The 25510-nt window shown below is 32.2% G+C and overlaps 2 protein-coding genes and 2 non-coding genes across 6 annotated transcripts; 2 read left to right on the top strand and 2 right to left on the bottom strand.

Annotated features, from left to right (window-relative positions):
• The first annotated feature begins 2625 nt into the window (after positions 1-2625).
• LOC106769612 (peptide chain release factor PrfB3, chloroplastic) lies at positions 2626-8227 on the top strand. Its single transcript, XM_014655295.2, has 6 exons — positions 2626-3030; positions 4149-4366; positions 4933-5133; positions 5772-5984; positions 6580-6760; positions 7732-8227. Exons 1-6 carry the CDS (start codon positions 2835-2837, stop codon positions 8010-8012), a joined length of 1290 nt encoding a protein of 429 aa, XP_014510781.1. The 5' UTR covers positions 2626-2834; the 3' UTR covers positions 8013-8227.
• Positions 8228-8977: 750 nt separating this feature from the next.
• TRNAN-GUU lies at positions 8978-9051 on the bottom strand. Its single transcript has one exon. It is a non-coding gene; the product is annotated as a tRNA-Asn (tRNA).
• Positions 9052-11026: 1975 nt separating this feature from the next.
• On the top strand, positions 11027-24248 carry LOC106772720 (folylpolyglutamate synthase). Of its 3 annotated transcripts, none has more exons than XM_014659286.2 (16): positions 11027-11162; positions 11278-11477; positions 11829-11894; positions 12130-12239; positions 12913-12973; positions 14647-14730; positions 17830-17886; positions 18057-18117; positions 18308-18354; positions 18510-18587; positions 20879-21037; positions 21353-21670; positions 21925-22003; positions 22387-22542; positions 23337-23536; positions 24027-24248. In XM_014659286.2, exons 1-16 carry the CDS (start codon positions 11066-11068, stop codon positions 24084-24086), a joined length of 1833 nt encoding a protein of 610 aa, XP_014514772.1. In that variant the 5' UTR covers positions 11027-11065; the 3' UTR covers positions 24087-24248. The 3 variants fall into 3 exon arrangements, with proteins under 3 accessions (XP_014514772.1, XP_014514771.1, XP_014514773.1); XM_014659285.2 differs by having other exon boundaries at positions 21344-21670; XM_014659287.2 differs by lacking the exon at positions 11027-11162 and having other exon boundaries at positions 11361-11477; positions 11767-11894; positions 21344-21670.
• A 1188-nt stretch (positions 24249-25436) lies between these two features.
• Positions 25437-25510, bottom strand: TRNAN-GUU. Its single transcript has one exon. It is a non-coding gene; the product is annotated as a tRNA-Asn (tRNA).

The following is a 25510-nucleotide window of genomic DNA, read 5'->3' as shown; positions in this document are numbered from 1 at the left end:
CATTGGTAAAGACATGTTTTGCATTGGTGAAACATGACATATAATTTGATAATTTTATCATTAAGATAATGAGTTTAATTGAGTAAGACTTTAGCCCACANGCAAGTTTTATGTTAATAAACTCATTGGTAAAGACATGTTTTGCATTGGTAAAACATGACATTTATTTTAGTCTCAAATTATACATTAAGCATGTAATTTTGAATTTGCAGTTTCTCAATCTGTGAATTCTTCTGATATTAAGTGTGGTATTCCCGAGTTGAAAGGAGATAATTATAAGGTTTGGAAGGAAAGAGTTCTTCTTCATTTAGGTTGGATGGACATTGACTATATGCTATTAAAAAACCAGAACCACCGGGTATTAATGAGACCAACACTCAAGTTGACATTGATCTTTATGAAAAATGGGAGAGGTCAAATCGTCTCTGTTACATTCATAAAAACCAATATTTCCGCTGGGATTTGGGGTTCAGTTGGCCAGTATGAGAATGTTAATGATTTCTGAGTGTGAGTAGTACGTACGTGGCTTTTAGCCTTGGCACTGTATTTATAGGTTATCACAAGCCTAATAAAATATAAATTGACTTACCTTAAACAGATTTATCTTAAAATTCGGTTGGTTGTTCATAAAAGTTTTATCAATATCTTTAATCAAATATCTTTGATTATTTTATCCTCTGCTGAACTATTGACCCAATAACTTAAATGTTGGCCCAATTATGGCCTAACATCATTTAACTTAGTTTGACTTGGTCGATCAGCGCAAATGGTCTTGGATGTTAATCGTTTGGCCTAGATATCATACTATACATAATGCCCCCAAGTCCGAGTTAAGCGTTAGGCTTTAGCCATAGTTAACTATAGGACTTATGAGTTTGAGGGAGACTGTATTCGTTGTGTTGGGGAGCGTGCTTCTGGTCATTGCTCGTCTATGGACCGAACGACAGGCTTTATGACTTCTCTTTCTGAACTTTACCATAGGCCGAACGGTAAATGATGGGAGTCCTTTTCAGAAATTTTTTTCCATGTTGATTAGTGACTTGATAGTATCTTGTTTACCTGTTCTGAAGGAAGATAACAATCGAATATGAATTGTCAAAAGAATGTAAACAATTAGACTAACTCATTTTATATGGATGGATGACCAAGCAACTGAGACTACTTTATTGAAGACACTCGAATGAGAGTGATTGTAAAGATCTAGCGACCTCAACAAAAGATGATGCTACCCCTGCAATAGTGTAGTTTGTTTTGAACATATAGTAAACACCATAAACATTTGTACTGTTACCTTTGCGATTTATGAAATGTCTTTGTTTTTGTCTTAGCAATTATTGTTTTGAAATTGTTGTTGCTTGATTGCATGCTTATGACCGTCCAATAGAGTTTGTACCCCCCGCCTGGTTTTGTAGTAGGTAGATCGCCTTTATGTTGGCATACACTAGGTGTTCTTAGGCGAGCGTAGCCTAGACTAGGGGGTGGTCCCCTAGGTTTGATATGTTGGGTGTTCTTGGGCGAACATGTCCCAGAAGGAGTGTATCCCTATATTTAATGTGCTTGGGTGTTCTAGGGCGAACATGTTTCAAAGGGAGTGTATCCGTGTGCGCAATGCTTTATAATTGCATGAATTAATTTCTTTTATAATATTAGCTTACTCTTCTTGTGTTGTTTTTTGTGTGTTTATTTTATCTTTTGTAATAATTACCTTAAATAATGTGAAATTAGATAAACGTTTTTCAAGTTAATTCACATGGAATGCAAACAAAACAGTGACAGATTTTAATTTTTCATATGTAAATCTTTAACTTTAAAAATTTTAAGTTTTTTTTTAATTATTATATTTGTAGTACTTATTTTAATAGTTTTATATTAATAAGACGAGATGTTATAATTTATATATATTTTGATGAATAAATTTTGATAAAGTTGATCAAGAATTTTGTGTAATATAAAGGATCCAATATGCAAATATTAAACAAAAATATTTCTTTAATTTCAAGTCTATTAAATTGGTTGTTATTGATATGTTATCTAATTATAAAGAACAGGAATTTGGTGAACTAAATTTATAAAATATATTTTGAGAGTGAATATGTCCACTTAAAATTGCCTCTGTATTAACAAGGTGTTAACTTGTAAAAGTATTTATAGTAAGTTTATAAACTTTAAAGCATTATTTTATTATTTTCATCACATCCTATTATTTTGAAAAACTACAAAATATTGTAATACATAATTCAATATTCTTTTTCATATTTTCTACCATATGCATACTTGAATTGACATGTATATCTATGAGCACCCTAAGGTTTGTAACAAACTTCTAGAAAGTTGTTTAAAGATTATGTATGTCAACTTTCTTAAAGATTATATTTATATCCTTATTTGTTATAAAAAATAAATGATTTTATGACTTATGTTTTGTATTGAATAGAAAAAAACAAATAAAAAAAAAGTCATTAAAAATGACTATTAATTTGACACATTAATAATATTTTTAGAATGATGACTAAATTAATTATTTTATCTAGGATGTGTGACAAAATTACTTATGTTAAAAACTAAATGAAGCTATTAATATAGCATAAACGCGAAAGTGTTGTGGGTGTGAAGTAGTAGTGCACTTGTCTTATTTTACAGCGAATCAAATTGATTTCCGCTTTCAAGATAAGGCAATATGTAAGGTCGTTTCAGTTTTGCTCCTTTCACAACACAACACAACACAACACAAAAACGGTCGTGGGAGCTTTCGAACATAGCACCATTCACTTCACCGGAAAACAAAACAAGGCCTTCTTCACCTTTTTACTTTTTTTCCCATCTTCATCCGCTTAATGGTTATGGCTACTGTGGTGTCTGAACATGCTTGTCCAACAAGAACGGTTCATGAAGTTGCATCTTCTTTCAGCTCTAAATGGCGCTCTTCTCTGGGAAAGAAGAAGCCGAATGTTCACCTGTTTCAATGTTCTTTCAGAATTAGAGCTTGTAATAGTTCCATGGCTAATAACAAGGACGTCTACAATCAAGTGGGTCTGTTTCAAAATGCTATCTTTTTTGTGTGTTAGAACATCTTCTGACTGCTTTTGGTTTATGCATGTTGTTTTTTGTCTGTGATAAAGTACCTTTGGCGGTTCAATCAATGTGGATGTGGCTCTTGTTACTATTTATGTTTGTGATTGCCCTTTTGCTTGTAGGGGTGAAATGGGATGGTGGAAAGTCGAGGAGTGAGGCTTGAAGAGGTATTCTTGGATACAAGTCTTGATACAATATCACCCTTAATTTGAATTTGACGGAGTGTGTTTTCAGTCTGGAACCTTTTTGTTTTGGGTGGTGGGGTGGTGGTTGGTATGTTGGTACAAGATTTTGATGATGATAACATGATTGTGATTTCCAATTCATGTTATAACCAATGTCACAGATAGTGGAGTTTCAAGCTTGTTAGGTTCAATACCTTTTTGTGTATCTAATTTCAAAAGAACATGAAGATAAGAGCTAAAAAACCGTGCCTATGTGATAAACGATCCACTCATCTGATTATGGAAAATGTCTCTGGGATACCTCTTACCATGTAACCTGTTTAGATAACCGAGTAGTTGAGTTACATGGTTTGATAAAAATAGAGAAACTGCAAAAACTTTTTCATTATCTACAAGGGCATAACTGGTTACCCATGCCCTATGGGCAATGGTTAAGGGGTAATGCTTCGATTTACTTAAATGGAACACTTTGGGATGATTTTGTTTTCTTTTCATGTAATAAATGTTATCTCTTTCAATTAAAACTTTGTTTGAAGAATGTTTCTCCCTGTAGTTATCATATATACTTCATGCTACTTAGTTGCATTGCATCTATTATTCTTAATGGATCGTGCATATCTATTTTCACCTTTCTAAATTTGATGCCATGAATGTGACTTTTATCATGTAGAAATATTCGTTTGATTTCTTCTTTATCCTCAACCCTCAGAGCAAATTTTAAGCTGATTGAAGATTCTTCATAGTTTAGTGACTCTTCTGCAAATCTTTTAAGTGAAGTGGATATAACATAATGACTCACAATAGGATAGTCTGTTATATTAGCTGCAGGAGACTAGTACTTCTTTCACTTATTATCTTCATCAGTCATAATAACCATTCAAATATGATCAGGTTTATTTTCTCTAAAAAGGAAAATCGAAGATGCAGTTCTTCGCGCTGAAACATTCACTTCGACGGCCTTGGAAATTGAAGAAGCAACTAGGATTAAACAGGAAGAAATGGTGCGTGATTTTGATATGTGGGATGATCCAGCTAAGTCCAATGACGTCCTTGTCAAGTTGGCTAACAGTGCCAAAGTAGTTGATTCCTTAAAGGACATGAAATACAAGGTGATGGTCTGTTTCCATCAGTTTCATCTGAATTTTCACTGTATTATTTGTCTTCAATTCTATATAAATTTTGATTGGTTTGGTATGAAATAATAATTGTGTAGGCCATTTAACTAATGGTATGTGGGGACTTTGATACACTAACAGAAAAATAAAATGAAATGCAGCAATTACACTGAAGAAAGAAATGTCCAAAGAACACTTCTATGTAGAACATAATTTTGATTATGATCTTTACTTCGACAGCTGTTCTGTAAAGCTCAAAGATTGCCCTGTGTTTGTGCGTGGCATCTTTCATTGAACCAGAATTATATTATCTCTAGGCTCTAGCTATTATAAACTCTGTTGTATAGTTAATCTTCTTTCTGCCTTGGATCCACCATACTTCTTAAAAGTGGTCGAAGGTTGGCCAGAATTTGCTAACAGGTGAAAATTGTGGCTTTTCTGGTCATGAGGCTCAAAACATACCTTTGCTAACACCACTAAAACAAATAAAATAGGCCATGCTAGTTTATTTTATTTTTTCTTATTTGAAAAAAAATGATTCCTTGTTGTTTGTCCTCCAGGTAGAGGAAGCAAAGCTGATCAATCAGTTGGCTGAGATGAATGCTATTGATTATGGGCTTTATAAGCAAGCCTATGAAGCATCATTGGGTGTCAGTGATATTCTAGATCAGTATGAGATTTCTAAGCTTCTTAAGGGTCCATTTGATATGGCAGGAGCATGCTTGGTTATAAAAGCTTCACTTGATGACATGCATCCAAAGGTTTGATATGTAATGTTTGAACTTCAATATGATTATGTTTAAACTATAACTTATGAATCTGGTTATTGTATGCTATTATGTTAGTAAAACTTAATCCTGATTATGACGCATTCTAAAATTGATTCTTCACTCCAGCAGTTGTTTTGAAATATAAATGTATATAGTTTGGAAGCATGAGGATGTTAAATATCATCTTTCATTCACCTCTTGCAAAGAAGTAGAATTTTTAACTTGCCATTGTGTAGCTGTATCAGTCATAAGTTCCTACTTATATCTATGGAAATCAAATTTCATCTGAAAATCTGGTTCTTTCACTTTAAAATATTAAAGTTTCTAGTGTCAAAGTTTTAGTATTGCTTCATTCTTGGAGCAGTAATGAGTACACATAAATTTCATTTGATTAGACTTATGGTTATTTAACAAAACCTCACTCATGTGAAGAAATAAGCAATTTTTTCAGTGTTATACATATAATAAACACATATTTCATCCACACTTTGTAAAACAGTTTCTGATCGTTTGCTTTATGTTCTGTTTTTTTTTTTTTTTTTTTTTTTTTTTTTTTTTTTTTTTTTTCCTTTAAACTATTTATGTAAATTATTTCTGTTGTTCTTGGCCTACTTTTTGTGTAAATCAAGCTCTGGGCAGAACAGCTCCTAAGTATGTATCTTGGATGGGCTAAAAGACAAGGTTATGAAGGAAGGATTGTTGACAAGTGTCTGTCCAAGAATGGAGGAATTAATTCTGCAACTATAGAGTTTGAGTTTGAGTGTGCATATGGTTATCTTTCAGGGGAAAAAGGAGCTCACAACTTGATAAGAGGTTCTTCAAATGACTCTTCTCCGCTCGAGGTGTGAACATTTCCGTTCTTCCTATGTAATTGCAAACTGATTTTCCGTTCTTGTATACTTTGTTTATTGCATATTGAATTACAATATAGAAAAACTCTTTTTGAGAAGAAAATTCTTCTAATTCCTGTTACTGAGTATTAATCCCTACTCCACTTCATAATGATTCTAATTCTATGAATACTTTACATAGACATCACCATTAGGTTTTACTGCGCATGCATGAACAGTATAGGAAAAACTATCAATATAAATTTCTGACATAATACACCGAAATAATCATAATTATCCATGCGTAGTAGAGGGTATTATATTATGCTATATCTATACATTAGAACTATGTAATATATTGTGGAAACAGCNTTTCAAAAGGCTTGTAAAACTTCGTNTTGGATTCTGGATTTGACGAAATATCAAGGANNNTATCTCAAAGTTGTGATCACTGTGACCTTTCTTGAGTTTCCATGATGAGGATTGACCGATGATTACTATAGTGAACTGGGCTATATTAAAACAATCATAGAATGAACTTATATATTATGAAATAATTATTGGAATTTGATGAAGTAATTATGTTTGCTAATTAAAAAATTTGCAGGCTTGCTCAGCAACTGTAGATGTTATTCCCATGTTCTTTGAGAATAATGCTTGTGATCTTGAAATTAATTCTGAAGATTTGATTATCTCATCTCCGTCTATTCAAGGGGAAAACAAGAGACAAACAGATCTTTCAGTTTGCATTCAGCATCTACCTACGGGCATAAGTGTCCAATCTTCTGGTATGCATATGTTTGTGTTTCAGATGTTTGCTTCGCAGTTTTAGTTCCTTTTCTTCTATCATTATATACTCAAGTATGTTCCAGAATATGATAATGAAATTGCAATATGTCCTATAGGTTGTGCTATTTTTTCTCCTTTTTTTGGCTTTTGACGATATGTTAGTCTACTGAAGATTTCTACATAAACAAACATACTCCTTTGACCTGTTTTTTTGTTGAGGAGGAACCTGAACCATTGGATTTCTACATAAACAAACATACTCCTTTAACCTGAAACATCGACTCTGATATCAATTGTAAGGAGGATCAACACATACATAAGTTTTAACACTAGTAAGATATTGTCCGTTTTGTGGTAAGCCCTCACGGATTTGCTTTTGATACCACTCCAAAAGACCTCTTACAAATGTTGGTATCTTATGTGCATATAGACCCATGTCCATTTATTGTTTTATCTGATGTGAGACTTTGTTTGTATCCTAACAATTCACTTTATCTTACTAGGATTAACACCTTATCAAATTAGGGATCTGATAGAGCTAAACAGTTCCTATCACACAATGTGTAAACTATAAGTTCTAACTGATGTTGCTTTTGTATTTTTTCAATGATTTTAGACTTGTCCTGGTCTTGATTACTCTGTTATACAAGAGGTCATAGTTTACAAAAGTTTATTATGCTTCATGTGGACATGGTAATTATGGACTTTAGATATATGAAATAGAAGTGAAAGAAAAGAAGCGTAACAGACTCTTTGCTGCATCTTAAGCATAATTTGAGAGAATTACTAATGACTTCAATGTAGATAGAAATTAATTTTGTTCACTCATTATTTGCTTTTTGATCACATTCCAATACTGATAGAACTAAATTACTACCAAATCAGTTTCCCTTACTTTCAAATTGAAAAATTTTGATAAGCATATAAATGGAGATTTTACTTGATTACATTTTGTGGTTTCTTTGTGGAGGTGAGAGAAGTCACTTTGCAAATAAGATGAAAGCACTAAACAGACTTAAAGCCAAACTTCTAGTGATAGCAAGGGAACAAGAAGTTGCAAGCATAAAAAGTATACAGAAGAACAACATTGTGAATCCATGGCAAGAAGAAACTAGGAGATACGTTTTTCATCCGTACAGATTAGTACATGATGTAAAGACAGGCATTGAGATGCCAGACCTGAACTATGTTCTTGAGGGGAATATTGGAACCCTTATTGCAGCTCATATTAATAGCAGAGCCATGTCATAAGGTCTGAATCCATATTTCATACACCACACCATGTGATCAATTTTGCTATTGCAATTGTTGTGAAAACGTTCACTTTTTCAGTCCTGCAAAATTATGAGGATTTACTTCAATCCCTTGATTTCATGAGGCAAAAATGTATCAGTTTATCCATTTTGGTCTATATTGACAGATTTGTTGATAAGTTGAATGAAAATTGCATTATTTTCTAAACATTTTATAATTTGGTTTTCTGGCATCTATGATATTTTTTATAATATAAGCCTAAATATATTTGATTTGAATTGATTTTTAGGAGGTTTATTGGTTATGTTTCAAAGTAAACATTATCAACTGTGGTTGTTAGAATGGAAACTTACCATGATGTTTGTTAGCTATGAGAAGTTGTTGAAGGTGTGGACAAAGTTTTAAGCCTATCATATAATCCAATGGCTGTTTAGATTAAAAGAAAAACATTCTGACACCAAGAACTACCTTTTCAAAATTCACTATAAAGGTAAATGATCTGAAAAAAAGTGATTTTTTTTGTCAAAGTATCAACATCCACTATGTTGATAAGTATAATGACACATAAAACAGCTCATGAAATTTGAGAGACTTTGAAGCAAAAGCACAATGGAAATGAAAAAGGTGAAAGGGATGCAAGCATAGGACTTAATAGGGTAAAATGATATTCGAAGAATGAAGAAGTTTGAAACAATTAATTAAGGAATATTCATTGATAGAATTTTGTTTTTATAAAATGGATTATTGAATATTGAATATGCACTACAAATATTAAAGTTAGAAGACCAAAAATAATCCCTGTTTTAACAAAAATGGCGGATTGAAAATTGTCTGAATAAAATAAAGAGGTTTTAAAAAAACAGAGTATGAATAAAAAAAAGAAACAAAAAAGGGCATAATATGAATAATAATAACACAATAAAACATCATAAAAATGAACATTAAAAAAACAAAACCAAAAACGCTAGAAGGAGGGCTTGAACCTCCGACCTTGTGGTTAACAGCCACACGCTCTAACCAACTGAGCTATTCCAGCTTTGTTGGTTACATGCGAAGCTTAGTATTAATTATCCAACTATTTTATTCTCATTCTGTTTAATTTAAAAATATAGTTTTGTTCAATAAGTTTTTAATTTAAGAAATTAATTTTAATCATATGTGGAATAAATAATCTGTTAAAACAAAACTTCGGTGAAGACATAAATTCATCTGCTTAACTTGTTTGAATTTATTTTTAAAACTGTGATTTAATGTTGAATTTTAATTTGATAATAGAGATATTTTGATAGAAGCAAACACATGGAACAAAATAGTTTAGTGCATTGCTGAAGCACCTTTTAGATAAACTAGCATATGTCTAATTTATTTGAAAATAAGCGAAATTCGTATATATAAAAAAATTATACATTTTAATTTAAAAATGAATTAATATAATCATTTTATTTTTTGTATGTGTAAAATGTATTTTATGCTAATATTTAAATATTCTTGTTAGCATATACCTAAATTAAAAAAATATTATTAATTTTTAAAGTTTAAAAATCAAAATATATGAAAATTAGGACAAATTTTAATTTAATGTCAAAATTCAGTTACTAAAAATAAATTTGATCCATAAATTTAAGTAAAACTTTTGAAAGTCATTACGTATCTATTATAATATAAAGAAAGTTGACTACTATGAAATTTACCCAACTATTTCTTTATGTTATTTATGAAAATATCATTCATCCTACTACCTTTCTTGAATTATGACAATATCACTCATTAAATACTTTTACCATTTTTTTATTTACAAAAATATTCACTGGTATGTTATTATTATTATTATTATCAGTATTAATATTAATAAATATTTAGTATTAGAAGTATTAATTATTATTATTATTTTTAGGATTAAATATGTTTTTGTCCCTTAATTTTAGTGAAAATTGGAATTAGTTCCTCTTCAAAACTTTGGCCTAATTTAGTTCCTAAACTTTAGAAATATATAAATTTAGTCATTTTAATCAAATTTTGTTAATTTTATTTGTTGTTTCAAACATGTTTCATGATAGCATTTGGGTTGTTTACACTGTTTTGACACATTTTTGCTTCAAAGTTAACTGAGAAATGCGTTTATACATTTCTAAAGTTAGGGGATTAAATTATGCCAAAATTTTGAAGAGGAATTAATTCCAATTTTCACTAAAAGTTAAGGAACCAAAAACATATTTAACCCTTATTTTTACTATTAGTATCAGTATTATTAGTAGTATTAATATTATTATTGGATTTAATATTATTATTATTACTATCAACGAATTATTATTATTATACTATTATTATTACTAGTATTGATATTATTATCATTATTAGAAGTTTTTTTTTTTTTTATGGCTTAAATCATTTAATTGGTCCCCATGTTAGGAGGGAATTTTCAGTTTAGTACCCGCTTTTAGAAGTGTATACATTGGGTCCCCATGTTTTTGCAATTTGTGTCAATTTAGTAAATTAACGACACTTCAAACAAGTTTGCAACAACCATTAGAAGGTGTCCAAACTTTCAAACAGTTAATAAACATGTTGCAACTCAAAATGACTTGTCCACCTGCAATTTTCAAGCCAAATTTATGGTTCAACTCAAAATGACTTGTCCACCTACAATTTTCAAACCAAATTTATGGTTCAAAGGGACTAAATTGACACAAATTGCAAAACATGGAAACCCAATGTATACACTTTTAAAAGCGGGTACTAAACTGAAAATTCTCTCTGGGAACCAATTAAGGATTTAAGCTTTTCTATTAATATAAACACATGTTATCGTGCCTGTGTCAAAACTAAAATTATTTATTAAAAATAAATAATATTATTATTATTTTCTACGCATTAAAACTAAAAAAATTTAAAGAAATTATATATTACATTGTATTCTTTAATTTTTAGATAAAATAATTTTAATTTATACGTAAAAGCAGTGATGATAGGACCTTATATTAAGAAATGAAAAACAAGTGGAACAGGGCACATTCCCATGGTGGCTGGGTAAAAAAATGGTTCAATCTTAAATGTGTGAACCTCACTCTGTAATACAAATTCAGAGAAAGGATAGAATAGATATTCAGATCATTTCAGCTTCTCTGTTTCTTCCATTTTGTTCTCACTGTGAGTCTCTTACTCTCTCTCACTCCCTCCCTTTGCTCGAGTGACACTTCCATTGCGGGGCCTGCAAAAGCTTAAAACTGTGTTTCTGAAAATCTCTTGTGGCTTCATGTTTTAGGGTTTATATATAACACTTCATCTGAAGAAGTTCCTTTTCATATGGAAAACAATGTCGTCACCAATGGGCAAAAGCCAAATTTCCCATCGTCTTCATTTGAAGCTGCCATGGAGAAGATTTCATCTCTTATTACCCGCCAAAGGCGAGGGGAAAAGCCACCGATTGCTAACAAATTAGAAATGATGTCATTGTATCTTAAGGTAATATATGCTGAAATATTTTCCAAGAATTTTGGTGCTGCTTGTAATTATAACCCTGGTTTTGTCTTGGTTATATCTGGAGGTGTTTTCTATTTTTTTTGCAACCCAATGGAAAATTCGGAAGAAAAATGAACAAAAGAGGAATGGGTTGTGAGATTTTAAGTCAGCAGACTTGAAATTCTTTATGTATTTTACCAATTAGGGAAAATTAAGTGTTCCATTTCCTTGGAGTCACGTCTAGTACATGAAAACGTTCCATGAATTGTCTAATTCTCATTATATTTCTAAGGGCTAAAAGCTCCAGGAGACTTCTTTGAACAGTAGAAAATGAAATGCATGCTTTCTACACAGATACTGGGTTTGGAGGAAGATATAAATAGGCTCAACATTATTCATGTGGCAGGCACAAAGGGGAAGGTACTCTTTTCATTGCTTGTCAAGTTTCTTATTCATTTTATCATTTATCAATTTGTTGGAACGTCAATTCAGATAATTTTATTTTGCTTCACGATTCAAGAACAAATAATTATTAGGAATATTATATAACTTTTAAACAAATCTTTAGTTGTCAGGTATCCGACATTACAGTAAGCACATCCCTGGTATTCATAATTATCCTTAATTTCCCTCTTTTGTAATGGATTACTTGCAGGGTTCAACATGCATATTCTGTGAGGCAATCTTAAGGGAGTGTGGCTTTCGCACTGGAGTTTTTACATCCCCTCACTTAATTGACGTTCGGGAACGATTTCGTATTGATGGGTTAGTAATTGAATAAACTAACTTATCTAAATGACTGATACTGGATGGGCATTCCATCAATCTATTTTATGTCTGTCACATTTTTTCAGTAGTCTTTTCTCTCTTACTCCCACGTGCACATGATACACACACAAACCTACCTCTCCCTTATCGTAGAACATGAATGTACGGAACATATATTTGGCTGATGTTGGTAACCCACTTTATAGCAAAAGTTTAAAGCTTTTTACCCAATACAACTTAAAAAAGAAACTGTAATGGGATAAATTTCTTGGCTGTAGGATATTTCAATTATGAATGTTAACAAAAAATACCATGTTTTTTTTTGTCCACGAGGAATTGGAGGGTAGTTCATGCGAGAATCTCATAACATTATTTCCCTGCACCCTCATTATCTTATCAGTAAAACCATTAACTAATATTATGTTTAAACTTCAAACAGAAGAAGCAACTGGGCTACCTATTTTTGAGGAGAAAGAAAAAACGGCATTTTCCTTCTGAAAATAAGGTCTAGATTAGGAAGTATGAATTTTCAAATAGAATTCTTTTAATATTCATAAAAATAGTTGGTGCCAATTTGTTTCACAGTAGTGGTTTAGCTGAAATTTCCACCTTCTGCACCTATTTTTGAAATTGTATAGGATTAAATTCTGACTTGTTATTATCTCTGTAGGATGGACATATCTGAAGACAAATTTTTGCAATATTTCTGGGATTGTTGGAATCAATTGGAGGTATTGTTTATTATATTTTTATAAAGACCCTTGGAATTTTGAAATCTATCTAATTTATCTTAGGAATTGCTTTAAGCTTCAATGCTGCACCGTTGCTTGTATATACTCTTAATAGAGGAATTGGCTATTAGAGTAATTTTGGCCTTTCCCTATTGACCTTCTGATAAATATACTAAAAGTAACTCAACAACAGAGCTCACTTTCATTGTAGGGCAAGAGCTAAAATCCCTTCTCTTTGCTCGATTTGAGATAATTAGCCAGTTTGTTTAAACATGAAATATGTGTTTTTAAAACAGGCAATTAAAAAAAAAAAACTATTTAAGAAGAAGCAGATAAGATTTTTTTCGTTAACAAAGCAGAAAACTGCTTATTTTTAAAATAAGTAAATTAGACAAACACATAAAAAAGCAGAAATCTGCTTATTTTATTAAACATTCATTTTTTTTAAATAAACACAGACGGCCACTGTCTACCATAAATAAGGGAAAATTCATGACCGCAGAAATGGAAATGTAGAGACACTACAAGCACTTCAACGGGCTTGGTTTCTCCCTTCTCAAACCTCACTAACAAATCTGTTTATTGGGCCCACATGCCTTGTGAACTGGTTGGTTAAATTTTTCCGCCCAATGTGCTTGTTGTTCCTCTTTTGCGTACTGCCCCAGTAGCCTATAATCAATTTCTGCTATTCCTTTTTCTATCTGTTAGATTTCATCTTAAAATCAATTGGGTTAAGTGAAGTTGCCAACAAGTAATATAAACTGTACCTCTGTAATTAAGGCAGGCCATAGTTTCCAACAATGCCTCCACGGATTAATAGACTAGGCAATACTCATTAAGAGACAATGAAAACAACGAAATGAGGTTTTGGCTTTGGTAGCATGTTAGGTTCCATCTTAAAACCAATTGGGATAAGTGTAGTTATCTGGCAAGTATATGAACCACATCCCTATCTATTCCATTATTCTGTTTAGATCTTCTATATACCACAAACCATTTTAGCTTTGTGGATAAAAAGGAAGAGAGCTGCGTTTAGGACTGAAAATATAACGTAACTCATAGCAAACGCCATGGCTATCATTTCTTACAAAATATTTCGTAGTTTCAGAGTGAAAATTCTTGTGATAAGCCATTTTACAAAATTGACTGGGCATTTTGGATGCATATATAAAGGAATATAAATCAATTCATATTAGAAGTAATTTCCCCTTTTCTTCATTACCCATTGATCTTGATGATAAACTGTGATTTTTGTGAAGTATACTTCAATTTTAATAATATTTATGTTTCAGATGTGAAACCTTTTGTTAGAAGAAACAATGTGATAGAAGGTCTGAGCTTAAGCAAGTGTTTTTTAAAAGTAGGGGCGCAGCTTGAAGGGCCCATTTAGGGCAGTTTTCTGTTATTAATTGTAATCCATTTACTTCATGACAAAAGGGAATAATGAAATACTGTTAGGCGACTTTTTCAGAATTAGAAAGTTGAGTGGATTAGACCCCTTTGAAATATTTGGAGTGTGTATCATTCTCATATGAAAATGTTCCCTATCATTCAATAAAGTAAAGATTCACTTTTCCTTTTATTTCTAGAAGAGTTCCCTCATAATATAACCTGAATATATCATCCATAATATCTGGCGGCAGTTTCTCAATTCCTAAAGCTTTATTTCACAGGAAAACACAACGGAGAAGCTTTCAATGCCCCCACTATTTCTGTTTCTTACTATATTGGCGTTCAAAATATTTATATCTGAGCAGGTAAATCGTGTGTATCATATTGTTATTGAGTTTCTAGTTAATTATCCTTGCAAATATTTTTTATATCCCTGTTGGCAGTAGCCATATGTGAAAGATTTTACGTGATGTATGTACTTGTCATTTTATGAATTTTCAGAAGCCATTAACCAATGATATTTACAATTTTTTTACCTGTATTGTTTTGGAGGTGTAAGATTAAGTTTGTTCTGAGTAATGCAGTAGCAAACGAAACCAGTTTGTCCATGCTTTCTAATTATAAAATATTATGTCATTGATAGTACACGTCTTTACCTTTGTTTCCCTGCAGAATGTTTGCATTCTGAACATCTGTTTTCTCCAAATGAATGTTGTCATAAAGGAAATTACTGTTACCTTACTTTTTAAAATAAAAATAAAATAAAAGGTAAATTAGGTGGGATGACCTATAGACTTAAGCATTACATCAAGTAGTTAATCTCACTCAATGTGAAACTCTAACATTGTCACCCACTTTAGTGGCCGACATCCATGGTAGCTTAATTTTTTGACACTATCCAATTGGTGGCCCTTTTCTCCTTAAGATGGCTTCACTCTTCTATTAGTATTCAATTTGCACCTTAGCCCACAGGTAATTTTCTCCGTAGCCCAGCTCTCAAATGAAAACACCAATTGTAAGGACTTAAGCACAAAAGTAGATCCCAACCCCAAAGATAGTCCATTAGGAGAGAGAATCTCTTGGTTTAGGTACCACGTCAAGTAGCTTATCCTATTCAATGTTGAGACTCCTAACAAAGTTATTGGGCTATTATAAGGATATCTTGCAATCTCTACAGGGATGGATTGCGTTTTGTCTCAGCTGCCATGTATTTTTTGCATGTTATTTCTATCTAAAACTATCAAGATGATTCTTAAATTAAATGGCTTTGAAAACTATGTTCTTCATCATTTTCTCATAATCTAACGTGAAATCCAACAAATATTATATTTTCTTTTGTCATAAGAACGTTGTTTTGTTCATACATGTGTGTTTGCATGTTGATAAATTATGTTTTTGATTCAGGAATCCTTACTCAACCTTTACCCTTCATGTGCTCTACCTTCTATTTGAGTATAATGTGCTGCAAGTTCATACTGAAACATCCTCGTGGGTATTACTGTACTGGCATCCATGTAATGCAGAATTAAAATAGGAAACCTCGATATAATATATAACACATAACATCTCAATCATAGATAATCAAGGTACCTTACAAGTCCTTAAAAGGATAAGTCTCTTGCAGGAGATTTCTTTATTTTATTGTAGAAAACTGAAGGTCCTAAACATGCTACTAAAACTGTAAAAGTTAAATAAAAGTTTCCTTTCTTGTTCCATGACCTTCTTAATTTGAAAACATTTTGAAATAAACAAGTTAAACAATAGTCTTAGTCAGTACTCTAGTGACACACACAACATAGCATACTTCTCATATAGAACAACATTTATAAACATTGCATATTTAACATTTGATCATATATAAATCATGGCATCATTCTTATAGTTATTGTAACCTCTCTTACCATTCATTACTTTTTCTTCCCTTTCTTTTTCATCCTATTCACAAGTATGAGCACCTAACTTCACGGAGCAATCCCCTTCCTTAGTCACTGAAGATGACAGATCCTTGTCAAAGAGAATGTTTAGGCATAATCTTCTAATAAACATTCTTTAGTCACCATATGAGCTGTGAAGGGGTTATTACCCATCCCTTCCCAAAGTACACCCTTTCATATTCATATACAATCACATAATCATTACTTGACATACTTCACTACCATATACGGCCATAAACATCACAATTCATGAGGTTTCAAAGGAAACGAGTACAGTTATAGGGATTTTGAATTGGCAAAAGAGTTCTCACTTGGGAACATCGAGTGACACTTTATCTTGAATATTGGGGGCAAGTTTCATGCCCATGAAACTCTGACAAACTCTGTATCTTCAGCTTCTGTCCATGTTATCAATGGCTTCCTAACCACCCAACTCATAATATTGAACACATAAAACAATTCAAAACATATACCTCATCAAAATCTCTTTCCCAATCCCTCAATCGGACATTATCTTGCAATTAACATGTGAAATCTCTATTGAACACTAATCATGGCAGATTCATTCAAATCTCACTACAACTAGATCAAAAATCATGGTGAAAGGGGAAATATGTTTAGGAAACACCCAATACAATTTATACAATTATGGGGAAGAAGAAACACATAAGTGGATGCGGTCCCCTGAAGATAACTGACTAACAACCAAGGGATGCTTAGTTCCTTCTCTCCTCTCCTTGCCTCTACTCTTTTCCTTTTGTCTTCTCCTTTCATTTCTCTCTTTCCTTCTGTCTCCCATTAATTTAAAATGTGAGAATCTGAGTGCATTAACCTTGTCCCTGTGAGCTCTAGTGGCCATTCTTTTAATAACATATTGCTTTTAACTTAAGTATATAATTAAAATATTAGTTAAATACTCTTAATATCATTTACTAATTTTACTATTGTTCCTTGGAGGCTTTTGAAAATAGATGGTTAAATTGTATGGCCCTATTTAAGGAGATGCAGTTTAAAGTTTCACACATATATAGAGAGGGTAATAGATGTGTTGAATTACTTGCAGCACAAGGTATTAAATATCAAATTGATAGTTGGTGGGATGTTATGCCTTTTTTTAGTATTGATTTCTTTAGGGACACATCACTTACCTTTTATAGGTTTGTTTTGTTTTCGTTGCTGGGTTTGTTTTGACCTTCCTATTATGTATAGTTTATTTTCTCTTTTAATAATATCTAAGTATGCCCATATGAATGAAGTTGTCTGGAGTGTCGATCTAGCTGAGATTGCAGATAGCACAGTGATGTTATTTTCTACTTGCTTTTAGTAAAAATAAATATTAAAATACCTCTTTATTAATATTACTTATTAACAAATATAGCAGGATGTTACACATACAATTTTTTGGCTTTTACCTGTAGTTTCATGCTTACTAATATTTACTTATCTGCTTATGTTGCCATTCTTTATTCTTCTTTTTCTCCACTTTTTTGCTCACTGCTAATATTTCATTTAATCGAATCCCATTCATAGGTTGATGCTGCCATTATTGAAGTTGGACTTGGAGGCAAAGAAGACTCAACTAATGTGGTACGCATTTGATGTATGGTATCACAGATTTATTCCATAAATATTAATGTTAACAACATTTTCTGTTTCATATATTTTCTTGAACTAATAAAGGAAACATGTTTAAAGTAATTGCAACCAGTTGCATATGATTTATGACTAATACATTTAAATTGACTACGAACTTTCAGATCAAAAAGCCCACTGTTTGTGGCATCACTTCTCTTGGCATGGATCATACTGAAATATTGGGTGTGTATGTGTCATACTTTAGGATGTTTTGCATGTTGTTTACTCAAGAAGTTTAACATTTTCTTGTCTTGGGAATGTGACTTCCACCATCCAAATAAAGTCTCATTTTTATTCGTCATTTTTTGTTTTTTCTTCAACAGTGAATTGACCACAATATGGAAAAAGTATTTAAATTAGTACATCTATGCAGGAGATACTCTTGGACAGATAGCTTCACACAAGGCAGGGATTTTTAAGGTATTAAAATTCTATCCTACCAACCAAAGTTGCACATTGGTTTTTATGGGAATAAGCTGAATTTTGTAGTACTTTTATTTTATGTGTTTGTATGCTCCCTCACTTCCCTTTTTGCTTTATCTTCTGAAAAATTGATGTCTTCCCTATTCTTGAAGCCTAAAGTTCCTGCATTCACAGTACCACAACCTCCGGAAGCAATGGGTGTTATCTTTGAGAGAGCCAAAGAATTCATGGTAATCATTGTTCTCAATCCCATTATCTGTTACAAATTGCCTCAACGAAAGAGCACTAAGAAATTGTTTCTTATCGAAACCAATTTCTTTTGTTATGGTCATAGGCTCCTCTGCTCACCTTGACTGAGCATGTTGTTCATAAAAATACTACTAGAAATTAAGGCACCATAAAACTTAAAATTCTATTTTTAGATTAATTAAAGATCTGACTCTGTTGTAGCTTGAGCTTTGTCTGTCACTACATATGTGATACATTTATTGCATATATAAATGACAGTTGGTGGAGTCTAGGGAAGGTAGAAGTACGATGTTGTACCCCTGCTAGCCGAGAGGCTATTTCCAGGATTGGATTTGAATGTGACCTCACATTCTTTATGCATGAAAAATTGCTTGACGAAAAAATAGTTTCATCAAATAGTAAGCTTTGAAGTGTCACTTGTTTATGCCATACATTGTTAGGATTTTTGAAAGGCATGGTAGCATAGCATAATGGGGAGTCAGAGCCTGGTTTTCCTCTCCCTGTCCCCATTTTGTACAAGGTCAGTATGAGTATGGAAAAGATGAGGATGCAAATTTTAAGGGGTGGTTACTTTAATAATTTTTTTTTTTTGTTTCCATTCTCAAAAAAAGCTCAAACTGAATGGACGTTTGCTTGAAGATTAAAAACATTTTCAAAGAAAATGTTTTCAAAAACAGGCCAAAATTTGAAATAAAAAATTGTTCACATTTTTTCTCTTCCGTGTGCCCCTGTCATGAGCCTTTCATCACTGCTACTAGGCCCCTGTCAAATCATTACTTCCTCCAAACCCTCTAACGGTTCCTGTCACTATGGAACCATCAGTGACATCATTTGATGTTACATTGGTGCCATGCAGACAACCATAACCTTTTGTGCAGAGATTAGTTGGTGACATGTCAAGTTTTCAATACATGGGAGGTATTTGACGACAATGATGACCCTGAAGTCGGAAATGGAATTGGACATGGAAGTGAGGCCAACAATGGTTGACAAAAAAAGGGAGAAGGAGCAGTGATTTGTCAAGCAAGGAATTGATAATGAAAATAGAAAATGTTTTCACAAACTAAACGTGCTTAAATTCAACACATTTTCCATTGGTTTGGGGAAGCCTGCGAGGAACTCATCCCACTACTCTTTCTTTTCTAAATTCAATTTATTTATTTATATTTAATATTTTTAATTATATTATATCATATATCAAGTAAATTCAATAAAAGTAAGGAAAATGAGAAAATTATTTTTAAATAAAATGGGTTATTTCAACCTTATCATTTAAGTATCTAATTATTATGGTAAATTATATTTCAATAATTATAAGAAATGCTGAGATTTTAAAATCCTAATTCAACTACGTGTGTATGTGCACATGTTCAAGAGACTTTGATCATGTTGAAAATAGCACATTGACTAAAGATAATGCAAGTTTATAGTATATTAGTAGATGTAAACATCACGGTACAAGTCATTTTATAGGATTGAATTAGGCTTAAAATTCACTTCTTAACATAGTTTCAAAGCCATGAGTTTGAGCTTATCCTAACGAGATTTTTTATTTGTTGGGTCTATTGTGCCACCCGCTATTGGACAACTATTGGACCACCTATTAATATCTAATCCTACACTTGAGATGTATATACCTCGGCATAAGGGAGGTTTGTTGCATATTCCACATCAACTAGAGATAAGACAAGTTTATAGTATATAAGTGGGTGCAGACCTCACTTTACAAACCGATTTTGTAAGGTTGAGTTAGTTTTAAAGTCCATTTCTTAACCAATCACACGATAGGCTCAAATGATTAAGTGAGGCAAGTAGTTACATCCTGAAACCCAAAACTGTTCTTGTCGTCGCTTTTTGCAAAATGGCCAAAGTCCGAAGTCCAATCAAAAAGTGTTTTTCCTGTTAGAGCCAGATCATTGTTAGACAAGCTTTTGTCATGTCTAATTTGTAGTTGTTCTTGTGGACAAAATATTGGTAATGCCATCAATTTTCAAATTGAGTATAATTAAGAAACAAATTAGTAATGAGATAAAAAAAATTAATTGAAAGAATCCTTATATTTAGGTTTGGACTCTGAAAGGTTAACTTTCGCATCTTTCATTTAAATGAAATGCAGTACTGCCTGTATTTTAGAGCACAGATTTAGTTGGAAAACATAGGCCTGAAATCATAAAAGCATGTCAGTGCATTTGCAACCTCAGATGAGCATATGAGCTTCTCTATTGTTAATGCTATTAAATTTTTACTTATTTTCAATTTTCAATGGCTGCAGGTTCCCCTGGAAGTGACTGAACCTTTAGATTGTAAACAAATAAAGGGATTAAAGCTTGGTTTATCCGGTGATCACCAATTCTATAATGCTGCTCTTGCGGTCTCACTTTGTAGATGCTGGCTTCAGAAAACTGGGAACTGGGAAAAGAAATATCAAGATGTTGGTTAAACCTTTACTTTTGTTTCATGCATGCATTAAAATCTTAAATACATTGGCAATATCAGCATTACATTCTTTTATAAGAATTTTCAAAATCGGTCCCTTGTCAGTCACATTTTAATACTTTAGGAAGGATTAGCCTGTAATTTTTTTTTACTACACGTGCATGCTCGTGATACTTGTTTTTTTCATTGAGATTATTCTAACCGACTATTTTTCATCAGTTGATGATCTAGTGTGGACATGTTTATATTCCTGTCTACATTATAATATCATTTTCATCTAACTTTTTCCATTGTATGATAGCAATTTCAGGATTCTAATTTGCCAGATGAATTTATGAGAGGCCTTTCAACTGCACATTTTTCTGGAAGGGCTCAGATTGTTTATGCCTCCACTTCAAATTCCCACTGTTCAGAAATTGTGTCCAAAAATTGTGGAGAGTTGATATTTTATTTGGATGGAGCTCATAGTCCGGAGAGCATGGAGGCTTGTGCAAAGTGGTTCTCTAATGCTGTAGAAATTCCATTAAAATCGTCTTTTGAAGTGCAAAAGGCAGATGGATCTTCAGAAAATGGTCACATACTACACAAAGGAAATACCTTGGGGCAGTTTGAGAAATCTTTTAAGCGGGTAGATATTCTTAAAGTAATTGATTGTTCCAGATATTCCTGTAGATTAACCATTTGCTGTTTATCATAGTATATCCTTTCTTGAATGCTTCTTTCCTCCTTTTAATAATTTATTTATATACTCAATCTCCATATTTACTTTTATCAATATTTTTGTTGAGATTTCTTGAAACTGAGAAAGTATTACGTGAAATTCTTTTGATAATTTATTTCATGATCAATTATCTCCTGATATTCGGCATTGATTAATTGTAGATTCTCCTATTCAATTGCTTAGATGTGAGAAATCCCCATATTTTGCTTCCACGGCTGGTGAATACATGTGCTTCTTCAGGTATTCCTACTTCAAAGCACCTCATATTTGCTTTTCACCTTCTAAAAAAAACTATCTCATGTGTGACTTGTGACTTTACCTTGTTTTTCTTACATATAAAAGCTGTGACTGGATTTAAAACTAAATTAGACAGTACATTGAACCTTCTAGCATATCAATTGAGTTCTTGACATGCCGTGCAAATGTGTTTCCAATATATTTTATGTGAAATACTGTATCATGTTTAGATAATCTGCTAAAAGAAAAAAAAGTTGAAAAAAGAGAATGGTGTCTAAGTCTTTCTACATATTTTATTGCTTCACTATCTTTGAATTTGTTTGTGTATGGATGCTTATGAATTGCATTGCACTAATGCAATCACTTTTTTTTTGAGCCTTGATTAGGTGTTCATTTCTCAAGAGCACTTTTTGTCCCAAATATGTCAAAATATAGTAAGGTTGTTTCTGGTGCATCAGCTATTTCTTCTGATCTCCATGGCATAGATCTGTCATGGCAATTTAACCTCCAAAGAATTTGGGAGAAGATTACACACGGGAAAGGTATGCTTTGTCTTTTCAGCTTGTGACATGTTTGTTGTCTATTGGGAATTCAGTGATGTTGGTCATATTGTCTTTCTTACAGCTTCAAGGGGCAATAACACTCTCAGATATTAATGTTTTAGAATGAAATGAAATTTTATTGGTAAAATACCTAATAGCAACTCTAGCATTATTATAGTAGAACAGACAGGGGCAAAAGTTTACAAGAATAACTGAATGAACTCACATGTATTCAAGAGCCTGGTCTGGCCCACCCAAAGTCCATGTTCACCAACTAACTTCCTCTCATCTGCTGCCTCCATTTATAACAGTCTAACTTTTACCTGTTCTAACAGGTTATAAAGCCTACTCTCAACTGTGAAGTTATAACTAACAGCCCAAGCCTAACATTAATTTTTTCATCATCTTTTTCTTTTGCTGTGGAATGGGGTAACCTATATGGATTATAAGTTTACTTCACATAAAAGTAAAGCTTTAACTGCTTCATCATGCATCTAGATGTCCTTATTATCTTGTAAACAACGTGGAAAATATTTAGTGGAAATTCAACCAAAAGATGAGACAGAAGACAATGCTTTAGATGTTTGTGGAGCTGAATTGAAGTTTTAAAATTGAACATCAAGTGCTATCAAGTTCTTCTAAAATATTAGTTGTTCGTAGATAATGGTAAATGTAATGAGTAATGACAGCAAATTGCCTGATGAAATTAGTCAGACAGCCAATCATGCTAAGATGTTGGCTCAGAGGACAAAGCTTGACTTTTCTGACCTGAGCATCATTTTGTGTATCTGCAGAAATAACCGTGCCAATTGAAAAGGATTTCAAGATAGATAGCAAGGAGATCCTACCACCTCCCGAGTTTCTTAACGATAATGCTCCGAGTGGTGGTCATTCTCATAACGGTTTTGCGAGCAGTGCAGTAATACCTTCATTACCATTGGCAATCAAATGGCTGCAGGATTGTGTCAAAGAACACCCTTCCACAAGGCTTCAGGTAACAAAGACGTGGATGGTACTTGGGTCTTATATTGACTTGGTTAATGGAGGGATACTGCTTTGTTGGTGTTAAATCTCAACTTTTATTTAATCTGGAAGTTAAATTCCATTGACAATCAAACTTTACTTCACCTTTTTCTCTCCCTTTCTGCAGAGGTGTCTCATTTGTGTATGACACCTCGTCTTGTTCAACCACCATGTTCCTGAAAGTCAACTTTATTCTGTTGGGTTGGATTTAGTAACATTTTTTTCTTTTTTTTTCCTTGCCTTATCCATTTCACCATTAATGGTGATGTTGAAACCCAGTGATGTAGTATTCTGGTTAACCATTGGTTCCTATAATCTGTCTTTGGAAGACGGAAAGTGGTGCTTCCTTTTACCTTTTTTTCTCCTTATGGAACAGAAAAAAATGCGATGCTCCCAATCTTTCCAGTCATGTACCTATAATACTACGCTTACACTGAACCAATTCTTACCTATGGTTTCAGGTTCTTGTCACCGGATCGCTGCATCTTGTTGGAGATGTGCTAAAGCTCTTGAAAAGATGATTTAAATTGAAGAATATAAGTGCCTATCTTGGCTATTGAAACTTTTGTTGTACCAAAAACTTGTCATTCTGTCAATCCTTTAAGCAGACATTGAGCTCATGTGATTGCTCAATGTTCTGACAATTTTTCATTCTTTACAATTCTGACCAATTATGTGCTCAATTCTTTACACTATGCCAAAAATGGAAAGATTTTTTTTAAAAAAATATCTCTAGTCCATATTTTAATTAATTTATTTAAATATATAGTGGTATTTTAGTCAATTTTATTAAATATAGTGAATATATTGTTTCCTTTCAATCTTTTAAAACTGGAAGTTTTCTAAAAATAGTGCAAGTATTTTAAATAATTATAGTTAAATTCATTAAATATTGTAAAATGAGGAAAACATAAAAGTGAGGGTTGAATTGTATTATAAGTATATATTTTAAAACTTCTTTGAAATCAATGAGAATAAATCTTTATAAAATAGATAGACTCAAGACTTGATTTTAAAGACAAATTATGAAAGACGATAAATGATAGTTTATGAACCATATCTATTAGTTTCTTCAAGCTACATGTATGAGTATCATTTCACGAGTTTCTTCAAGTTTTACAACACGAGTATTCTTTGACATGTTTCTCCAATTTGTTTTATCACAAGTATTTTTGACAAGTTTCTCTAAACTTATTTACATTATACATTAGTGTTTCGATGCATTGCCTACTTCATATACATTTGAGATACAAGGATTACTACACTAGACTTTGATTTTACATTTTTGAAAGATGGATATAGATATTACACTTACTAAGACTAGATAAATCTCAAAATATGCAAATGAGTAGAGTTATTCACAATAAGTTAGAAAAAAAAAATACATGTCTTGAAAGAGCAAAATAGAAGACTATTTTAGAACGAAAAACCTATATTCTTCTATTTATATTGGTACTTTAGAAAGTATCATTATCTCGTAACTCGATTTTTCAGAATAGTCATTATGATTGAGGTTTATACTTCTTTTCTTCAAGCTTAGTTTTTTTTTTTTTAATCGTTCATGTTTTTTTATCAATATTGAAGATTACATTTTGTTTACGCTTTCCAACTCCATTAACTTTATTACCATAATAAAGAGTAGTGACACTAATGCAAATTAGATTTTGATAATTTTTTAAGTTTGTCATACATTTCTTGTTTTTCATCAAAGAACGTAATGAATATCCACTAAAAAATAAAATAAAAAATTAGTCTATATTATTTTATTTTAACAAAAGGGATAGACGAAAATTCACTAAATAAAGAGTATGAAAATAAAATAAGAAAGCTGAAAAAGAAGCAAAACGAAATGAGAAAAAGAAAGCAAAACTCGCTAGAAGGAGGGCTTGAACCTCCGACCTTGTGGTTAACAGCCACACGCTCTAACCAACTGAGCTATTCCAGC

Source organism: Vigna radiata, chromosome 8 (assembly GCF_000741045.1).
Source record: "Vigna radiata var. radiata cultivar VC1973A chromosome 8, Vradiata_ver6, whole genome shotgun sequence".
NCBI lineage: Eukaryota > Viridiplantae > Streptophyta > Magnoliopsida > Fabales > Fabaceae > Vigna > Vigna radiata.
This window is presented reverse-complemented; position numbering and strand designations above follow the sequence as displayed.

Bases quoted from the DNA above. Each gene is read 5' to 3' on its own strand.
- LOC106769612 (XM_014655295.2), top strand. From the start codon at position 2,835: ATGGTTATGGCTACTGTGGTGTCTGAACATGCTTGTCCAACAAGAACG. The intron at 3,031-4,148 runs GTCTGTTTCAAA...AAATATGATCAG, and splicing joins GGACGTCTACAATCAAGTGG to GTTTATTTTCTCTAAAAAGG. The intron at 5,985-6,579 runs GTGTGAACATTT...AAAAATTTGCAG, and splicing joins ATGACTCTTCTCCGCTCGAG to GCTTGCTCAGCAACTGTAGA.
- LOC106772720 (XM_014659285.2), top strand. From the start codon at position 11,066: ATGTGTGAACCTCACTCTGTAATACAAATTCAGAGAAAGGATAGAATA. The intron at 12,974-14,646 runs GTATTGTTTATT...TTTATTTCACAG, and splicing joins ATTGTTGGAATCAATTGGAG to GAAAACACAACGGAGAAGCT. The intron at 17,887-18,056 runs GTACGCATTTGA...ACGAACTTTCAG, and splicing joins AAGAAGACTCAACTAATGTG to ATCAAAAAGCCCACTGTTTG.